The 16,513-nt window shown below is 33.2% G+C and overlaps 2 protein-coding genes across 2 annotated transcripts in view; one reads left to right on the top strand and one right to left on the bottom strand.

Annotated features, from left to right (window-relative positions):
• LOC133175530 (zinc finger protein 341-like) overlaps positions 1 to 1,423 on the bottom strand; it is a 12,600-nt gene extending 11,177 nt beyond the window's left edge. Inside the window, exon 1 of the mRNA XM_061310647.1 lies at positions 1,336 to 1,423. Coding sequence (XP_061166631.1) covers positions 1,336 to 1,366 — 31 coding nt within the window. The 5' untranslated portion in view covers positions 1,367 to 1,423. The remainder of the gene's footprint in view (positions 1 to 1,335) is intronic.
• Positions 1,424 to 1,487: 64 nt separating this feature from the next.
• Positions 1,488 to 15,793, top strand: LOC133175529 (N-acetylgalactosamine-6-sulfatase-like). The gene is made up of 14 exons (XM_061310646.1): positions 1,488 to 1,609; positions 3,332 to 3,455; positions 4,163 to 4,237; positions 4,398 to 4,500; positions 4,618 to 4,761; positions 5,037 to 5,100; positions 5,240 to 5,367; positions 5,745 to 5,881; positions 6,393 to 6,496; positions 7,359 to 7,495; positions 8,582 to 8,684; positions 9,257 to 9,378; positions 9,650 to 9,767; positions 14,524 to 15,793. Exons 1-14 carry the CDS (start codon positions 1,523 to 1,525, stop codon positions 14,611 to 14,613), a joined length of 1,536 nt encoding a protein of 511 aa, XP_061166630.1. The 5' UTR covers positions 1,488 to 1,522; the 3' UTR covers positions 14,614 to 15,793.
• Positions 15,794 to 16,513: the final 720 nt, after the last annotated feature.

Here is a 16,513-nt window from a genome sequence, read left to right on the forward strand (position 1 = left end):
ACAGATATTAGTATTATCTGAATTATAATACCAATTCATCACTATGAGGAGGAGAGTTTAAGAGAAAATAGGAGAAAGAAGGGGATAATGAGGAGGCAAGGAGAGAGGTCAAAAAAAGGTGACATTTTATTGTTTATATCTGTCTTTGCATTCAGATGAAGTGGATCAAAGTATATATTGTATTATTGATCTCTGTCTAGTATGTAACATTGATGAAAAATCCATGAAACAGAACCCATTAACACTTCTTTCATATTGGGAGTTACAGATGGTTATGAATTAATTAAAATACAAGGGGGAGAGAGGGGGTTAGGGGATGTAGCCCCCTGATAATTTTGCCGGTCTTTAATAATTGGAAGTGTATATATTACTTTTTCTTTTTTTTAATTTTGTTTTCTTGCAATAAATTCTGTAACCCCCCCGAACTGAAATTAAATTGCTTCCTACCACATTTGCATACAGGCATATATTTCTGACAATATGACAATATTTTTTATGACTTCGTCACACACATTGAGAAGAAAAATACAAAATACTTTGAAAAGATGATACAAATGGGGGAGAGTTAATTTAAATATTGTCCAGATTCGGTTCTCTAATTATTAAAGCAAAAAAAAAAGGGGGGGGGGACATTTACAATGTATTTCATAGATCTCCATGTGCATTTACATGTAGGTCCCTGACAATTTATTTTAAATTTAATAGATGCATATGACATTTGTGTATACATATTTATGATACTATATGTCAAGTTGGACAGTATACATAATTACGCTTTAACATCCCATGCCACTTTTGAAGAGTGACATTTTTTTTATCTGTAAAACCAAGCTATTGCTGACATTATGTTTGAAGTGTAAATCTAAACTAATTTAAAATACATTGAAGACAGAATTGTTTTTTTAATATATTATATAATTCCTCTAATAAACAGCTCGAAATGTTGATGAATCGAAAAAACTTAAAACAAAACATGTAGGCCTAGGCCTAATACTAAGATCCGCCACAAAACAAAAGCCATTCCATTGACCTTCCCAACACCCATTTTACCCCCTCCGGGATGCATTGTGTTTCAACATTTTAAAACAAAATTCAACAATTTTATTTAACGATTCTCGTAAATCATCCATCAAAAAGACATAGAGTAACGCATATTTAAGATTAATAGTTTTAATAATCGAATCAAATGGAAATCTTTATCAAGATGTGTTTAACAATATTTCGATTGAACAAAATGGCGGAACACCCGTCTCAAACGCTTCACAATTGATAGAACAGCCAATACTTATATATCTCAAAAATCAATAGATCAAACAAATCAAGTGAAATGATAACCTGTATACGTCTCTAAGAACTGTTGATTCATGGTCAGCTTTGCTTCATGTATTCTGAAATTCTTACTCCAATCTTCATTTCCAGTGCATCGTTCCTGAGTGGTGACGTATGATCACGTGCTTCTTAAAATGAAAGTGAAAGAAGGCCGGCAACAACATCACGCGACACGCCAAAACAAAAACAGAAAATGATTTATTTATTTGCGATAATTACAGTACAGTTCAGCATTATAAATGCCATTAAGCCAAATTTTATTTTAATGCTGATGGATGATGTAAGTTTGATAATGTGTCATTCCATAGATTTACTACCACGGGCACGGCTTCTGTTACTGTAGCCTAGTGGTTGAACGGTGCGGCCAAAGAAGCATAAAATAATATGTATATATATTCCGAGAGACCGTGGAAAATATACAGGGTTTGATACCAACATTTATGAAGAACGAATCTAAAGGCTAGAGCACTAGTTCAAGTAATCTGATAGGTTGGAGGATCACAAATTACCCCTAGCTCTTCCTCTTTTTAAAAAGAAATGGAACGCAAAGGCTTTTTTATATTATATGAAGGAAGATGTTGTGAATTCTATCAATAACAGGTGGGGAAAAGTGTCACTGGGATTCGAACCTGGGATCTCTGTCTTGCCTTGTGGTAATCCAAGATATTTCTACAACCCAATCCCCTGTTTTAATATTGTGACTTAGAGTCGGGGGAATCTTGGATTAATCTTGTAGGTGCTTTGTTACTCGGCTTCTAGATTGATGTATATGTACCAGTTAAATATGGATACATTCTTCCTCCCTTTTTCATGAGGTTCACAGATACTCTTTTAAAACCACCTGTGGGTTTTGTTGTTGTAGGTCGATACTCAATTTGATAGTTGGGGAAAGTGGACTCAAACTTGCATGGGACTTCCCAAAAGCTGAGTGGGTGATATACCACTGATCTACGGAGTAATTCCCAGAAACATATCATTATTTTATTTGTCATGCATGAAATTTATACGTGTATTTTCAATTCATTTATTGACAACACCATCATACATTGGCATATAGTCATGAATACAACAAACAATAACATACATAAAATCAAAAAAAAAATTATTCCAGTAAGCATATCAGTTATGTTGAAGTTTTTCTTTTCTAATATCAAAGCACTTTTTCAGAAAGTTACATACTCTTTTAGCTATTTTAATACTTGGAGGGTTGATAATGTCAATAATAGGGTTTTCCTTCATGTAACATTGAGCATTAAATATATCACAATATTGTAATCTATACTGATCATAACTAGTATATAGAAGAGCATTGTTTTACTCTCAGAGTTTCCTCTGTAACCATTATTGACATTGACATTTATTCATTTGCATTTTACCTTTGTTATGTATGTTTTTTTTCCTTATTTCAAATGTAGCACAACATCAACTTACACGTATAAAAACAAAAATAATGACTCTGTCTTATATTATCTATTTAATTATACAAATGCTGATACTACATGAAGTAAGTTCCACATATTTTCCATTTGTATACAATATTTGACTTACAGTGTAAAATCGCCAGATAATTTAATACATTGTATTTGAATATATATGACCTAACAGTTCAATGTAAATAACATCCCTGACATATAATTTATTAAAGTCCTAGAGTGAATTCAAGACATAAAAGTACATATGCAAAACAGTTATTTTGTCATATTTTCCCATTGTGCAGGGGTCCTTGGAATTAATATTCAACCATTCTTCCATCAATTTAATCGACTTGGACTTAACAGAACTATTTGTATTATAATGTATTATTATAGTACATGTATCTAGTATTAGTGCCGAACCCTGAGGTCCCTGTTCTTGCATAGAATAAAACATGATAAATGATCTTACTTCCAATATTTAATTTTATTTTTTTAAGTGGAAAAAGTTATAGAATTTTCTCTTATATACAGTGTAGAATGATGTACATGCACATGATTTTTAATTTATACATGTAATCTGTATTTAGATGGGATGGGGTGATCTAGGAGTGTTTGGAGAACCAAATAAAGAGACACCATTCCTGGATCAGATGGCTGCAGAGGGGATGTTGTTTCCTGATTTTTACTCTGCAAACCCATTGTGCTCACCATGTAAGTCTTGAAAAGAGGTGATATTCTATATATCAATATGCAGAGCTGCCTAGAATTGAATTTTATGTTGGCACTTTGCACATACAGTTCTAAAGTAGATACTCAGTATATGATTAATTTCAAGTCTGATTAAAATAAGATCTTTGATTGCTCCGAAATTCTCATAGTTGCTACACAATTTAGTGTATAGCTACTATCAGAATTTTGGAGAGAATGAAAGATCTGATTTTAAGGAGATTGATTAATTTCAAATATAGACTGTGTTGAATATTAGATCAAAGTGTAATGTGCATGTGTTTTATAATTTCTATGTATTTCCATCAATTATCTTGCGAAACAGTAATTCTTTCGTATGTTTAAAATTATGTGTTTTCCTGAAAATGACTAGTGGGTATTTATTTTCACAGTAATATCGCACATGTAGTTTCCAGGCTGTTTTTGGTTCAAAAATACAAGGAAATTATCAAGAATAAAACATAATAAATTTTAAAAAAAATTTCAGGTTGTCTTTTAGGATTACCATAGTTTTTGTTCTTTTAATTAAATGAGAAGACAAAATTATTTGTTGATTTTTTTATCTACTTTACTCATTGTAGAAATAATTTATGTTATTATTTCAAGACCATTTTTATTGGTATTTGACTTGAATAAATCTCTACAGTTACAGTATATTTATATTGTAAATCCTTTTTCCCACTTTCTTTTAGCCAGGGCTGCTCTTTTGACAGGACGCTTGCCAATAAGGAATGGATTTTATACTACAAATGACCATGCAAGGAATGGTACATTATTACTTTAAAAATTTATCAAAATTTAATTGTTGATGTTTTTATTTCCTTTTTTGCTACAGCAAGACTATTATTGAAATGTTTCAAAGAATGTATACTTTAATATTGTATGTATAGTGAGTTTATCAACCATTCTTGGTTTTTTCTGCAACAGCATACACCCCACAGAACATAGTGGGAGGAATACCAGATGAAGAAATCTTACTACCAGAACTTCTTCATAAAGCAGGATATCAGAATATGCTAGTAGGAAAATGGTAGGTGCTTAGCATCAGTTAAAGCCCTCTGGAACTGTATACTGCTGTTGAGGTTATAGACAGATATAACTGCAATTTTAATTTCTTGAGTGGCTTTGCTTTTTTAAACAATTTCAGGCACTTGGGCCAACAGAAACAATACCTACCTCTACAGCATGGATTTGATGAATGGTTTGGAGCACCAAACTGCCATTTTGGTCCATATGACAACATTCACACGCCTAACATTCCAGTGTATAGGGACTCAGAAATGATGGGGAGGTTGGTGAAATCAAATGATCATTTAAAAAAAATGGAAACAATATTTATTCTATCAGACGTAGAACTGAGAATAAACAAATTTTAATGCTGTGTCTGTTTAATACTTGGTTATGAAATATTCTTTACTTTAAAATATTGATCTGTAACCATGGGCATGATGAGAGAGAGAAAAATTGAGAGGATTTCATTCCATATATATGCTTTGTAATCATATGTATTTTCTCCTTAGATGTAAATCATCTGATGTCAGATCTGATAATGTTAATATTTTTCAGGTATTATCAGGATTATAAAATTGAAAAGAATGGGGAATCCAATTTAACACAGCTTTATATGCAGGTTTCAGAATTTGGAATTCATTCTTACTGATCTATCTTTCGTTCATTTTATTGTAATGTTGAGTTAAATGATATTTTGGTATCATGCATGGAGGTGTTTGTGTATGTATCCATTCAATCATGATTTGATTTTTTTATAGGAGGCAATAGAATTTATTACCAGGATGCACAATAAATCCAAGCCATTTTTCTTGTACTGGGCTGTGGATGCTACCCATGAGCCATTGTATGCTTCCAAGTCTTTCCTGGGAACCAGTAAACGAGGCTTGTGAGTACAATGTACCAGTCAATAGGATCTTCAATGCTTCATAAAACCGAAGCACTTTACTGTGCATTAATGACGGAGATTTACATATGTTGTCCTTTATCAAGCATCATTATTTTGTGTATTATATGAGAAATTATATCAAGTGAATCATTGAAGCTCTCAAGGAATTTTGATTTTAGTTCGTTGGACAAAAATATGTAATAATTTTTAGTGAAAGAGATGATTATATAGGATTTGTGATGTTATTTTACTGTAACATTGTATTTTAAAAAATGCAAAAGTCTGTTGATAATAAAAATTTACACATTCATTGTAACTCTGTATACAAATACGTTGTTCAATGTGAATGTATTATAAAATTTACTGTATACGGATAGGTATGGCGATGTTGTAAGAGAACTGGATTTTGCTGTGGGAAAAATTCTCACCACATTGAAGAAGCTAAAGATTGACAACAATACTCTTGTATTTTTCTCGTCTGACAATGGTGGTGCTACATATGCCAAGGAACATGGTAATTTGACGCTTTTATTTAAAAGAAAAAAAAGGTCAGAAGAAAAAAAAATGTTAAAAATGGATGCTTCCGGTCATCAAGAGCCACAAGAATCCCTCTGTTTGTTTCACATTCTTCAATCTTGGTGAGAGAAAAAAACAGACTTAATTAATTGTTACCTACCTGTCTATTGGTGCTGTGGTTAGGTACTGCAAGTGCATTTACATATTCACTCTTGAAAGATACTTTCAAACTCATGGCTTTTGTATGGAGAATCAATTTGTGTTTTTAAATATCTCTTGATATTTTAAATAATAATATTGTTAGAGTAAAGTTTTAAAATCAAGTTCTATAATACATGTACTATAAAATATATGATGATATATGTCTTAAATCTTATGTGAATGCATGTGCAGAATAACTAAATTATTGATATAAACATAAACACTTCTGATCTCTTATCAGTATTTCTGTAAATTCTACAGTCTAATACTATGCAATTCATGTTAATTTACATTTAGTTGTTATGTAGGGGGCAGCAATGGTCCATTCCTGTGTGGCAAGGAAACAACCTATGAGGGAGGTATGAGAGAACCCACTATTGCATGGTGGCCAGGGCACATTAAACAGGGTCAGGTATGGCATTTAAACATGTTTAATCAACAGTAACCAGCTAACAATGCTCAAACCATTGCTGTCTTATTTTGTCTGTAAAAAGTTCAAAATTTATGAAATACCAAATTGATCTAAGGATCTAAGAAGTGATTTTAGCTGCCCAAGGAGGCTCTCTTTTATTGCATTTATTGTACAGTAATGTAATTCAAAACTTTGATTCCATTTTAAAATGATTCATGTGCATAAAATATTTATGCAGTAACAGGCATTTTGGTAAATGACACATTTGTCTGCTAAACTGCAAAGATTAAATCATTAGTCATAAAATTTTACATTCTATTAATTGATAAGCATAAATCCCTTTCTTGTATTCATGTAGTTACATGTAGAGGCAATTTTTAGGCATTAGGGTTTCAACATGCTGCAGGTAGTATGTGCAAACAATTAAGTTAATGTTTGAGTATAAATTCAAACTGACCTCCATAAAGTATGTTATAAACATCATCACCAGCTAAAAGAATCATGACATTGTATGATTGAGGTTGCATACCAATGCCGGCTTATGAATTGTGAACAATTTAAAATTTAAAGTTTTCTTGATTTTTTTAAGCTTGTTCATTTTGAAGGTTTTTTTAAGTACTTGGACACTTGTTTAGGCTTCTCAATTTCATACTTTTTAAAATAACCTAGAATTTTGTGTTTTTGGGAGTGATGGTCTCAAAAATTTTAATATCATTTAAAATTTACACATACACTGTACCTGTAAACATCTGTGTGGGGCTTATGGTGGGTGTATTTTGTACTGCTGTCAGTAATTTTGTTCACTCAAAGGCCAGTGTGTATTGTATTTAATAGTAATATTTGAATTCTTTTCTGTGAACAGGTTTCAGCTCAGGTAGGCTCTTTAATGGATTTGTACTCCACCTTCGCAGATTTCGCAGGTGTTGATAAACCAAAGGACCGTGTCATTGACGGAATCAGTCTTCGCGCTTCATTGCTTAATCACACAGAAGTACAGAGGTAATAATGGTTGTTGACATTGGAATGTATAGGGAGAAAACTATGAAAAGCTTCTTGAAAAGAATATAGCATAAACAGTGAAGCATCTTGACATTAATTAGTATTGATTCAAGCTTGTTCAAATCATGACCCCCAGATGCTAAGGTGAGATGGCAATCGAGAGCCAGAGTTCTACATAAGAATACAGTGCAGGGAACTAATTTTGTTACATAAACCAGCATCAGCATAAGCATTAGTAGCATCAGGATCGAGCTAGCATCAGCATCAGCATTTAAAAAACAGCATTACCAGGATCAGCATCAGCAAGTAAAGGATAAAACCAGCATTGACCTACATAAAATCAGCATTATCCTACTAGCATCAGAAAATCAATGAGTTTTAATTCAATAAAAAATTAAAAAAGAAAGAAAGAATATTGGTTAAAGTATTCACATTATTGATACATAGTGAGATATTATGGTCAAATAATTGTAAAAGGCACGTTTATTGCTTTAAATGGCAATGCTGAAATTCATTATCTACTTCCGGTAGCATGATGCTACTTCCGGTAGCATTGACCTAATTATAAAACAGCATCAGGATAAGGATTACTAGCATTAAATCAGCAAGCAAAGGAAGCATTCAAATCAGCAAGCAAAGGAAGCATTCAAATCAGCATTGATGCTGTAACAAAATTAGTTTCCTGCACTGTATGTACAGATGTAGGAAAATTCTTTAAAGTTTGTAAATCACCTCAGGAGAACAGGGCCACATTTATTTATATTTATATGAAAACATCTAAATGTAGTGTGGATTCAATTTTGTTTAAAGCATGGCCTCAGGGACTAAGGAAGGACCATAATTCAGGACCAACATTTTATAAAAATATTGATGCATGGAAAATGAAGGGTACATTTTGTAAAGTTGACATCAAGCTTCAATTGATATAATGTATATTTATGAATTATAAATTGTTGACATCATGGACTTAATTTCATGATGACAATAAGCATTTGTCAGGAAGAGAATCGTGATTCATGCGAGTATTATGGCCCATGGGCGTCTTGTATTTTATACATATTATAATGCTACAGTTTATTTTTATAGACCATTGTTTTACTACCGTGGAAATCAGTTAATGGCAGTGAGAATGGGTAGTTATAAAGCTCATTTGTGGACCTGGACTAATTCAGTAGAAGAATTTAACAAGGTAAGTAAAATATATAGATAAAAAGGAAAATTAGGGAAAATAGGTCATCACTATTATTATAGAAGGATACCATAGTTTACATCTTATTCTTGTTTAAGATCATACATCAGCAAATGTATTTGCAAACATTGAATATTCCTCCGGTATTTTCCTTTAACTGTAGCTACATGTACATATATACTCACATTATATGATTTCATTGGAAGGGAACAAATGTATGAGCAATATACACGTATCTTTGTTTTGTTCTTATGTACCTATATGTGTGGCAAAAAAAATAACATTTTTTGAAACCCAATTACAAAATTATTTAGTGAGATGATTGAGGTTTACATGTTTCCTGTATAAGAAGTAATACTTGAATATGATAATGTTTATGTGGAGATTATTCACACAACTTCTTAAATGACAATTAACTCTAGAAATTTTATAATACAGCATGAAGAATTTAGTTCTCAGACTTCCAAAATAAAACACTCAGAATTCATGGCTTGACCTACACATGTAAGGCTAACAAAGAATGTCAAGTTACTGACCTGTGAATTATAGATATATTATTACTTTTTTGACAGGGTATAAATTTTTGCCCAGGACAAGAAATTAAGGGTGTGACCACACATAACCAAACAGACCATACCTCTCAGCCTCTTTTGTTTCACATTGGAAGGGATCCAGGAGAAAGATATCCGATCAGGTTTGCAGAATTCTAGCACATGTGCTACTTTTAAATTAGGTAATTAAAAACAGACAAACATAAATTTCTCTGAAGTTTTCTTTCAATTTTCTGTAAATATCAGCAGCAAAGAGAAAATACAGGATTCTTGAATAATCAAAGTTCATTAAAGGGATTAACACAAGTATAGTGTACCTAAACAAGAAATTTGCTGTATAAAAACAAATCCTCAATTATACAAATGTATATTTTCTCTAACAATAAATTCCTTTTTTTTTTTCAAAAATTGTAGTGCCACTAACCCTGAATACAAAAAGGCAATGCCTATGTTAATGAAGAAAATACAGGAGCATATGACAAAGCTGGTGCCTGCCACCCCACAGCTTAATATGTGTGACCAGGCTGTCATGGTAGGTTACCACCTCAGAACTTAATATGTGTGACCAGGCTGTCATGGTAGGTTACCACCCCACAACAATGTGACCAGACTGTCATTGTACATGTCGGTTACCACCCCACAACTTAATATGTGTGACCAGGCTTTAATGGTAGATTACCACCCCACAACTTTATATGTGTGACCAGCCTGTCATGGTAGGTTACCAACCCACATCTTAATATGTGTGATCAGGCTGTCATGGTAGGTTACCACACCACATCTTAATATGTGTGACCAGGCTGTCATGGTAGGTTACCACCCCACAACAATGTGACAAGGCTGTCATTGTACATGTAGGTTACCACCCCACAGCTTAATATGTGTGACCAGGCTGTCATGGTAGGTTACCACCCCACAACTTAATGTGTGTGACCAGGCTGTCATGGTAAGTTACCACCCCACAACAATGTGACCAGGCTGTCATTGTACATGTAGGTTACCACCCCACAACTAAATATGTGTACCAGGCTGTCATGGTAGGTTACCACCCCACAACTTTATATGTGTGACCAGCCTGTCATGGTAGGCTACCACCCCACAACTTAATATGTGTGACCAGCCTGTCATGGTAGGTTACCAACCCACATTTTAATATGTGTGACCAGGCTGTCATGGTAGGTTACCACCCCCACAACAATGTGACCAGGCTGTCATTGTACATGTAGGTTACCACCCCACAGCTTAATATGTGTGACCAGGCTGTCATGATAGGTTACCACCCCACAACTTAATATGTGTGACCAGGCAGTCATGGTAGGTTACCACTCCATAACAATGTGACCAGGCTGTCATTGTACAGACCCTAAAACGTGCTACTACACCACTTGCACGGTACGGTTCGTTTCGTTTTGTGTACGGTACGGTTCGCTTCTTGCACGGAACGGTACGCTTTGTGTACGGTACGGTTCGCTTTGTGCACGGTACGGTACGCTTCTTGCACGGAACGGTACGCTTTGTGTACGGTACGGTTCGTTTTGTGCACGGTACGGTACGCTTCTTGCACGGAACGGTTCGTTTTGTGAACGGTACGCTTTGGTGAACGGTATGTAAATTAACTGGGAGCCTGTACGCTTTAGTTTATGATTGGCTATTTCATTAAGTCGTTTATTTCTTTATAAAGATTAAATATCTTTATTTTATATATGTAAATGGAAGGACGGTGTCGCAAGCATTTATTAATAAGTTTTTTTTTAAGTTAAAGCTGTTATAAATATTTCCTTTTTACAGCTATATTTTCGTTATTACGTGTAACTAGTCGTCTTATTAACTGTATCTTTTTTTTAATTTACTTTCTCTTTGAACTACTTTCAATTTTTAAAATAAAATAATTTTAGTTGTCTATTTATTATCTTATTTTGTACACTATCGCCTTATGGTTCAATAACTTGGAAATAAATCGAACATATCAACAAACACTGGATGACAAGGATAACAAGGATGAAAAAAATATTTTGGTTGCGTCGCCATATAGGCCTTTCTGTATTTTTTTTAAAAGAATAAACGTGCATCTGTTTTTTTTTTAATTTCCTAATAGAATACAATTATTATTTTAAATATTCACTTATCACACTTTCAAACAAAAGAGTTTGATTTTATAAATCCTTCATCCTTTCATTTCGTCTACCATTCTTTTTACGTTCTTGTTACTGCTGCTTCATTAAAAAAAAACATTTAAAAAAAAACAAAAACAAAACAAAACAAAAAACAAACAAACAAAAACATTTTTTCTCTTGACCGAATGATCAGACAAATAATAAAAAAGGTAAGTTATTTTTTTCATTTTTTTATTTGCGAGGAATTATAATTTTCTTTTTACATAGATTTCTTTGGTGTATGGCTCACTAGGAAAAATACATTGAAAAGTAATCGGTAGAAGTGCACACAATTAGTGCAAAATATTACTTCATTTTTTGTGCGCGTAATTGTTTTCCTTTTTGCATAAATTTTCCATCAATGTGTTAAATCGCATTTCGAAAGGGTTACAATCACGAAAACGGTTAAGACAGCTACAATTCCATCTACAATGTATAAATGTGTATAATTTATATTGACTTCAAGACAGATTTCCTAAATTAATAATATGTCAAAATGATAGAAATAAATAGTCCGGTTTCAATTATGTAAAAAATAAATAATATGCAGCCATGCATGTCCTCAAAAACTTTGAAAATGAATAATTTGCCCATGCCGGGCGCTAACCCCCCCCCCCCCCCTTGTTTCCCTGTCAAACTCAACTTTTTTTATAAGATCTAGAAGAAAAGCTGACTGCACATAGAATTCTGTTTATCTGCCGATTAAAACTGGTTCATTGTTGTAGACTTACTGTTTAAGACAGGAACTGTAGATACACGTGTAAATGTAGGCTTATCTGGACTAACTTGGTTAGATACGGTTCAATATACACAGCTTAAGTTTTTACCTGTGCACGTGTGATGACAATACTTGATCGATATATTCAAATGTTTTAGAGTAAATAACGAAAGTATAGAAAGACGTCAGTCTAGATAACGAGACCATGGCAAGAACTGTAGTGTTTCTATATAAAAAAAAATATCCAGATTGTTTTTGATTACGTGTATTAAACTGAAAATTCCATGCGAAAATGTGGCGATCGAACTTTTGACAGTATGTTTTATTGGCGATAACATCTTGGGTTGGTCAGATGAGTGTAAACCAACACATATTATTTATATATACATCGCTTTTATTTCTTTCTTTCTAGTGATTGAGAGGCGTTTACATTTTAACATGTCCGCTTTCAAATTGACAATTTAGCCCGTTTTTTTTTTTTTTTTTTTTTTTTTTTTTTTTTTTTTTTTTTTTGATTTTTGTTGTTGTTGTTGCATTTCTCCCAAAAACTATTACATTAATAAAAAATGATTTTAAGGGCTTGATTTCAGAAAATAGCACAGAATCCTAATACATTATTCAATGTGTCTTGGTTTCCGAGAACGTTTGAATAGAGACAAGAATACGGTAGATAAAAGCTATAGAAATAAACGATAAAGTATATAATTCACTTTTATTTATTATAAATTGTACACGAAAATATTACGATGCTGCATTTAATATGAAAAAAAATGTTAGTCAAGCACAACCCGATCATGCATAGCGAATAAGGAACCGCCTCACACTCTGTCGAGTAGTCCGAAATATCTGACGTTTTCCAGGCTTTTTTCACGATTTTGATATTTTACATGCCAGGAAAACGTCAGAACCGGCGCCATTACGAAAACTGGAAATTTCACCGTCTCCAACCGGAGCTGATTTTCGATACTTGCGAACTGAATTAAATGCCGAACTTACAATTTATCAGTAGCACAATGCTTCTAGTACTCACCAATATCGATGAAAAGAAAATATCACTCCACATTTCGATTTGGTCTTGCAAGAATTTAAAATGCACGAAATGAAAAGAAAACTCGATCCTCTGATAAAATGTTTTCACCAGATTGTATATTTCATAAACAAACCCATATAAACGATGTTGGTGAGTACTGAAGGCATTGTACTACTGATAAGTTGTGAATTCAGCATTTAATTTGGTTAACAAGTATCGAAAATCAACCTGACAATGCCGCCTCCAGTTGGAGGCGGCGAATTTCCAGTTTTTGTAATGGCGCCGGTTCTGACGTTTTCCTGGCACGTAAAATATCAAAATCGTGAAAAAGCCTGGAAAACGTCAGATATTTCGGACTATCTGTCGAGTTGTTTTGAAGTCGGTAACTAGTTTTGAGTAGTTTCCATATATTAACAGATGTAAGTCCAGATGCATGGTACTTAATAATAATAATTTGAATCTCTAGGGTTATTTTCCGTCCTTCTTTAACGGGCGCTGCGTTGAAAGAAATAAAAGAAAATTACTTACTGTAATTGGTCATTGCAAGATTCGGAATGCTTTCGGGGCGTGGTTTGCATAATCATTTAAAAAATTATTCATGAACGGTACGGTTCGCTTTGTGCACGGTACGGTAAGCTTCCTGCACGGAACGGTACACTTTGTGTACGGTACGGTTCGCTTTGTGCACGGTACGGTACGCTTCTTGCACAGTACGGTTCGTTTTGTGCACGGTATGGTTCGTTTTGTGTACGGTACGGTACGCTTCTTGCACGGAACGGTACGCTTCTTGCACGGAACGGTACGGTACGTTTCTGAGGTGTAGTAGCACGTTTTAGGGTCTGTACATGTAGGTTACCACCCCACAACTTAATATGTGTGACCAGGCTGTTATGGTAGGTTACCACCCCACAACCATCAAATGTGTGACCAGGCTGTCATGGTAGGTTACCACCCCACAACAATGTATGACAAGGCTGTCATTGTAGATTTCCACAATATATCAAGGTGCAAATTTTCTCTTCCATTTTTATAAGTACAGACTAGTAGAGCTACATTCTCATCAGAGACTTTTGATTCAAATTATTCATATAACAGTCATGTTTGACACAAATAGAAGTTGTAACCTTCAAAACCAAATTAACTTCCATCTAAGCATTCATATACATGTATATTATTAATTTTTGCCAAGTAACTTTTCATAAAAAGAAAAATGTTTACTTTCAAAGGTAAACAGAATTCTTGTGCACATTGAGAAAAAGTACTTTTATGAAGCAAGTACCAATAATTTTTTTTTATTCTCAAAGGAAAAGGAAAGAGCTCTTAAGAACATTATAGATGTATGTGATTAGAAAAAAAATATACAGTTATTTTTTTTTTAATTTTACAGAACTGGGCTCCTGCTGGATGTGCCAAAGGAAAGAATAAATGTTACAAGGCACCTCCTTCTAAACCTTACAAGTGTAGCTGGCCACATTAGCACTGTCTAATGTGCTAGGGTCAGTGATGTACATTGTTTATTGTTTGAAACTTATCTACATGTAGATGTTAAATTTTTTTGTTCACAGTGCCAAGAGATTAGGATTGTGCAATATTGGACATCAGCAAATCATTTACTGTATACTGGGAAATTTTGCCCCCTTTTTAATTTTTGCCCTTTTCTCCCTCATTGCAGGGGAATTCCTTAAAAACAGGTGAATTCAAAGAGGACAGCATTATTTCCTTAATATAGCTGTGTCTTGGATAATTTTAAACTGGACAAAATTGTTTGCAAGTGTGAAAGGACAAAAATAAAACAGGGTGAAAATAACCCTGTGTACAGTACTTATTTCTTCCTTAGGGCCGTCCTTAGGTAGTTGGGGCATTATATTACTTTAACCATATCTGTCGAACATTCCATAATTTTTATTAAAATCTATAAGTCTGTAGACATTAATCTGAATTTTCAAATAATTATGGGATTGTATGATTGTGATCATGAGTTACAAATCACATTTCAATTCTTCATCTTTAAGGTTACTTCAAAAATTTCAGACTTACTTGCTTTTGAATTTTTTTAAATATGATTTTTTTCTGCAATGTTTGCCTGCACACATTATATGAGATGTTGCATTATGAATAGTTAGAGATTTACAGATACAAGTTTAGTCTCCTTAGTTCCATGTTAAACAAAATAACAGCTTTTGAATTTTGAACATTTCAAGAAAATTTACTGTAATACATGTGAGTGTACATGTAAATGTACTTAAAATGTTTTGATAATTAATATCTGCAGATATTTAATTGATTTTATGTGTGGTATTATATTGATTAGTGATATAAGAGGTTAAAGTTAAAAAAAAGCATGTTTTGTAAACAGAAATATTGAACTTCACTTCTGAAATACTGAGTAATTTAAACTTGGTTTTTGGCAGAACAGTCTAGATACCTGCCTCACTTGCAAAGGAATCTCTTTATTATTCACCCTTAAAAGGTAGTTTGAGTCAAAATTTTGAAACAGAAAATTGTAATGGTAGAATGTAATTTTTCGTGATATTTTTATCCCATTGTGACAAAGAGAATTGTTACTATACAATATTTAGTTATATCTACAATATATTACATTTTTTTTTCTTATTATGCAGTTGGAATAATGTTTGATAGTATATAGTTGATAAGTATATAGATCTGTTGTTATGCAAGCTCAATAAATACTATATAGTTTATTTATAATGCATTTCTGGTTTCTGAAAAAAATCTCATTTTGATTTTGTTAGATTATAGATTCTCTTTATATTTTCTTTTTTCATGTAATAAAATTTTTATTTGTGAAACAAATATTTTGAGTTTACTGGGTACATGTAGTAGAGTGCTTTGAAATGTGTCTTCATTTCAGTCTGGACAGAATTTCTTCGAAAAAGAAAAAGAAATAGAAGTTCCAATGTCTCTGTTATTCCCACCTCCGTCCTCTTTAGATGAAGCTCTTCATTTGGCAATACTATCCTGATATCAATAACATCATTAACTAGTTATAATTGTAACGGGGACCGTTACAGATGTTCCCCAAACGCTCCCCAACACCCTTTTGGTGTCTTATTTCCTGTAAGCTTCATTAAATAAGGCAATGAAGTAATTTGATCGTTTTTTGCATTTCACGCGTGCGCACGTGCATGCATGTGCAGGATGACCATGTCATCTCATCTATACTATAAAAGCATCTTTATATTCTCAGTATCAAAACATTCCATCAAAAAATATATAAGTTCCGGCTATATCAAGTATATTGGTCATCTTAGCATTGCACGCATGCGCACCTGCATGCATGTTCATAATGACCATGCCATTTTGTCTACACTTATAATATGTCTGTTTATTCTTAGTATCAAAGCTTTTCATAAAAA

The sequence above is a fragment of the Saccostrea echinata genome, unplaced genomic scaffold (assembly GCF_033153115.1).
Source record: "Saccostrea echinata isolate AGI-Se365-2 ecotype Australia unplaced genomic scaffold, CSIRO_AGI_Sech_v1 ptg000062l, whole genome shotgun sequence".
NCBI lineage: Eukaryota > Metazoa > Mollusca > Bivalvia > Ostreida > Ostreidae > Saccostrea > Saccostrea echinata.

Coding starts and splice junctions, on each gene's coding strand:
- LOC133175529 (XM_061310646.1), top strand. CDS start 1,523: ATGATTTATTTATTTGCGATAATTACAGTACAGTTCAGCATTATAAAT. Junction 4,762..5,036: donor GACTCAGAAATGATGGGGAG/GTTGGTGAAATC, acceptor AATATTTTTCAG/GTATTATCAGGATTATAAAA. Junction 8,685..9,256: donor CAGTAGAAGAATTTAACAAG/GTAAGTAAAATA, acceptor CTTTTTTGACAG/GGTATAAATTTTTGCCCAGG.